Below are 5302 nucleotides of genomic sequence, written 5' to 3'. Positions count from 1 at the left end.
AAAATAAGTGGGTATAGGAAGTTCTGTTGACGAGATCTATCTAGTTCTAAATATCTTTGATATTCTTTCATTTTTCAAATTTCATTTTGTCAAAGGGATCAAAGATTTATTGGATTGGAAATCCAATACATAGTGCGATACAGTCAAAACGGGGTATTTCTAGATATTCGAATTAAAACGAATTATGAATAGATACCAAAAAATGATGAACGGATTCTCTCCACTTGCTTTTTCCACCTAATTGTTCGAGGATAACAAGCTAGTTAGAAATCCTTTATTTTATCAGCCTAATCACTCTTTTGATTTTGGAAAAAAGAATATCTTTATCAATATACTCTTTCTTCTACACATTGATCGCCACCCCGTAATGGAGAATAGCTAATAATTAGTTATTCTCTTTGGTGTTGTTTTCATCACCGTCATCATCATTATCACTACCACCACCACTACCATCACCATCACCGTCATCCAAAGATATCAGATTCTCATTCTCGACAATCTCTATCTCTAACCTCAAAACTCTCACTCAATTTAATGAACTTTCTCTTTCTGTAACACTCTCACTACCAAAATGTCACGCTTCCGGCTGTGCCACTCTGATAGCAAGAAGTATTGCTACTATTTTATATACTTAATATTAAAATAGGAGCCTGTGACTCGACACTGTACCGTTGATTTCTTTGAAAACCGAAAATAAACACTATATCTTTAAAAAAAACAAACAGGCATAGAATCATATACAAGATTTCTTACATAATAGCTTATAATATAATATACATATAAAACACACAACTCTTATCCCTCTTACAAAATTGTAATGACAAGGACGAGGGAAGAAAAATAATCTAATTAATACAACATCATATAAACCAAAACTCTTCATAATGCTTCTTCATCTGATTCCTAAAAAGGTAAAGTTATAGGGGGATGGGAACCTAACCACACGGTCTCATTATGGAGTTTCAGAATTGTCATAAGAAGATATTTAATAAAAAAACTGTTTTCAAGTTCAATGATTATTATTGCCTTGTGAATCTTTTAAAAACCAATAGCTCATCATTCAAAACCTTTTCAAAGAAATAATATTTAATCTTTTAGAAATCCAAAACCTTTCTTTTCTTATAAGAACATTTTAATCAGAAACCAACTACGCAATCAATCAACACAATCATCAATTCAGCATCAAATCTCATTCTCAAAAGTAGCACACCAGAACAAACACAGGCAAAACAGACAAGGAAAGTACAGGTTTAGGTAGTAGTTACAGCAAATAGTTCAAGTAGCAGTTAAGAACAGTTTAACAATTAGGCAAACCAAAACAAGTTCAAATCCAAGCAAAGCATACAAATGCGTATGATGCATGCCTGTCCTATGGCTAATGAGCTCATCTGTCGGTTATACAGCCAACCCGAAAAGTCTGGTTTGCGAAGGTGGTTTACAGACCTCTTCTATATTCAATTTCTACTTCTATTTCTACATCTAGGATCCGACTTGTATGATTGATTGATACTAATAGGAAATTAACCATTATGGCAAGGAAAAGTTTGATTGAGAGGGAGAAGAAGAGAAAAAAATTGGAACAAAAATATTATTTGATTCGCCGATCCTCAAAAAAAGAAATAAGCAAAGTTCCGTCGTTAAGTCAAAAATGGGAAATTCATGGAAAGTTAGAATCACTACCGCGTAATAGTGCACCTACACGTCTTCATCGACGTTGTTTTTTGACCGGAAGACCAAGAGCAAATTATTGGGATTTTGGGTTATTTGGACACATACTTCGTGAAATGGTTAATGCATCTTTGTTGCCTGGTGCAACAAGATCGAGTTGGTAAGGGTAGGTTGAAAAATTCTCTTCAATGTTTTATTCATTTTTATGATCAACGATCATAAGAGGGCCCCTTTACCATTCTGTACAAATGGTTTATTCTATTTGTACAGAATGATAAAGGGGCACATTCAATCTTTGTTTGTGCATTAGTTGTCAATTCTTCTCTTTACCGCGGGGTAGAGCAGCTTGGTAGCTCGCAAGGCTCATAACCTTGAGGTCACGGGTTCAAATCCCGTCTCCGCAACAGTTTTTGATAAAAGCAGGAATTCAAGAAAAGGGGGGGAGATACTATCACAGTCAACTCTAACAATTTTTATTACTTTTTAATAATTTAATAATCGATTTAATAAAGTACTAAGGGCAGGGGCGGATAGCGGGAATCGAACCCGCGTCTTCTCCTTGGCAAAGAGAAATTTTACCATTCGACTATATCCGCATTTTTGAATCGTATTTGATACGTAATATATCAATCTTATTTGTGCAGAGCTAGGTTTGATACTCCGTTAGGCGTAATTTGAAAGAAAGTCGAAAAATGGAAAATATATGAAATATATATATGAGATCTCCCTATTCTATTAATAAGGATTTATCTATTAATAGAAGATTAATTTAGTAATAGTTCTTTCTATTAATACTTCTATATTAATACTTATAATATAAAAGGATTAATCGTAGAAATTAGTCGTATAAATAGAATAAATAAATAGAATAGTATTGAATAGTATTCAATTTGAGAAGAGAATCTTTATAGAGGATTTCGAATAGATTCGAAATTTAATAGATTAATAAAATCTATAAATCTGAATATATTACTCCTATTGAATATTCAAATTCATTTTTCTATTACTATTTTTTTCCATAAAGTAGAGATCCAGAAACAGGCTCACGAATACCATCAATATCTACTGGAGGGGCAGCAATGAAAGCGATAATAAATACAGAAGTTGCGGTCAATAAAGTAGGGATCATCAAAACACCAAACCATCCAATGTAAAGACGGTTTTCAGTGCTGGTTATCCAGTTACAGAAGCGACCCCATAGGCTTTCGCTCTCGCGTCTCTCTAAAATTGCAGTCATGGTAAAATCTTGGTTTTTTTAATTATCAGGGACTCCCAAGCACACGAATTCTCTCTAACTAGATAATTGAGGGCTTGTTATTCAACAGTATAACACGAGGCATATATTGGTGTCAACCAAGAAGATATATTGATATATATCTGTTGAAAATGCTTTTATTCATCTAGATTGATCTAAATTGGCTTTTTTTACCCCACTCTAATAAAATAAACAAAGAATGAAAATGATTATGAATTCACTATGGTATATACATATACCGTTATATAAATATAACTTCGACGTATTTTCTTATAGATTTTATAATTAAAATTAATATGGATATCATTATATCTATATTAATTAATATATATATATTCCATATATTATATGGGTTGCCCGGGACTCGAACCCGGAACTAGTCGGATGGAGTAGAAATTGGATTTGTTAATGAATTGAAAAAGGAAAACAATAAAAAATCTCTCCCCAAGCCGTGCTTGCATTTTTCATTGCACACGGCTTTCCCTATGTATACATCTAAACCTGAGTTACTTATCCAGAACAATACTCTCCAAAAGTCAAATACTCAGTGTTGATGAATCTCAAATCCCCCTCTTACTACATTACATAAACATTTCAGAATCCTATAGAGAATACTATTCGAAATCAAAAAGAAATGCATTTTTTATCCAAATTTTAGGCAAGGATGATTTTGGTTTATCAATTTATATTGATTGGATCGTTACTGAAAAGAATATCCAAATACCAAATCCGACTTCTATATAACCTCCGCAAAGTAGACGAAGATCTTGGAAAGATCAAAGAAAGAATCTCTTCTTCCTCTGTAAAGAATTCTTTTAATAATTCTTCTGAATCTAATCTTTTCAAAAAAGCGCGTAAAGTCCTCTTGTGTTTACGAGCCAAAGTTTTAATACAAGAAAGCCGAATTATATATTTTATTCGATACAAACCTTTTTTTGAGGATCCATTATAATAATGAGAAAGATTTCTGCATATCCGCAAATACCGGTCAATTATATCAAAATCAGATGAATCGGCCCAAACGGGCTTACTAATGGGATGTCCTAATATATTACAAAATTTCGCTTTAGCTAAAGATCTAATTAAGGGAATAATTGGGACTATTGTATCAAGTTTTTTCATAACAATTTCTATTAGAAATGAATTTTCTAGCATTTGACTCCGTACCACTGAAAAGTTTAGCCGTACATTTGAAAGATAGCCCCCCCAAAAAATGAAATGAATTCTCAAATAATTCCTTTATATGGATCATTTGGGGTTGAGACCAAATATCAAAATAACATTGCCAGAAATAAATGAGATAGTATCCCCATTTATTCATCAAAAAAGGTGCATTCTTTGAAGCCAGAATGGATTTTCCTTGATATCTAACATAATGAATCAAAGGATCCTTGAAGAATAATAAGGTAGACGAAAAATTATTCAAAAAGACTTCTACAAGATGCTCTATTTTTGTATAGAAATAGATTCGCTCAAAAAGAACGCTAAAAGAGTTTAGTCGTAAAAAAGAGGATTTTTTACGTAAAAAAAGGAAGATGGATTCGTGTTCACATACATAAAAATTATATAGAAACAAGAAAAATCTTGGATTACTTTTTGAAAAAGTCAAAATAAGTTTTTTTTTTAGTAATAAGACTATTCCAATTACAATACTCATAAAGAAACAATCTTAATAAATGAAAAAGGGGTGGATCTTTCACCCAGTATCGAAGAGTTTGAACTAAGATTTCCAGATGGATAGGATAGGGTATTCGTACATCGGAAAAAAATTTAAAATATGTAAATTTATCTTCGAAAAAGGAAAAAATGGAATGAATTGATTGCAAATTATTAAAAGATTTTATGATTTCCGCCTCCTCTAAAGAAGAACTTGATTGTCGCGAAAATGAAATTTTCATGACAATGGCAAAACCCTCTGATATTATTTGAGAATACAAATTCTTGTTAGACCCCAAAAATTGATTTTTACTTGAATCGTTATCAAAAGAATCAAATGATTCTGTTGATATATTCGAGTAATTAACCATTTTACAATTAGTAAGCTAGATTTCTTATCATAATCCACATTTTCTGACAAAATATATCGATTTCTATTAAAATCATGACCAGAGGCGAGTCCATAAATATACTCCCGAAAAATAAGTGGGTATAGGAAGTTCTGTTGACGAGATCTATCTAGTTCTAAATATCTTTGATATTCTTTCATTTTTCAAATTCCATTTTGTCAAAGGGATCAAAGATTTATTGGATTGGAAATCCAACACATAGTGCGATACAGTTAAAACAGGGTATTTCTAGATATTCGAATTAAAACGAATTATGAATAGATACCAAAAAATGATGAACGGATTCTCTCCACTTGCTTTTTCCACCTAATTG

The 5302-nt window shown here is 32.0% G+C and overlaps 1 protein-coding gene and 1 non-coding gene across 2 annotated transcripts; one reads left to right on the top strand and one right to left on the bottom strand.

The window, feature by feature from the left end:
* Positions 1 to 1998: 1998 nt before the first annotated feature.
* Positions 1999 to 2072, top strand: TRNAM-CAU (transfer RNA methionine (anticodon CAU)). Its single transcript has one exon. It is a non-coding gene; the product is annotated as a tRNA-Met (tRNA).
* Positions 2073 to 2823: 751 nt separating this feature from the next.
* LOC127746574 (maturase K-like) lies at positions 2824 to 5302 on the bottom strand. The gene is given in 4 exon segments (XM_052260355.1): positions 2824 to 4129; positions 4131 to 4535; positions 4537 to 4907; positions 4910 to 5302. Coding segments are annotated over 4 exon segments (1524 nt in total). The 5' UTR covers positions 5130 to 5302; the 3' UTR covers positions 2824 to 3601.

This window comes from Arachis duranensis, chromosome 4, assembly GCF_000817695.3.
Source record: "Arachis duranensis cultivar V14167 chromosome 4, aradu.V14167.gnm2.J7QH, whole genome shotgun sequence".
NCBI classification, from domain to species: domain Eukaryota; kingdom Viridiplantae; phylum Streptophyta; class Magnoliopsida; order Fabales; family Fabaceae; genus Arachis; species Arachis duranensis.
Note: the sequence above shows the minus strand (reverse complement) of the source record. Positions and strands in the feature narration are given on the sequence as shown.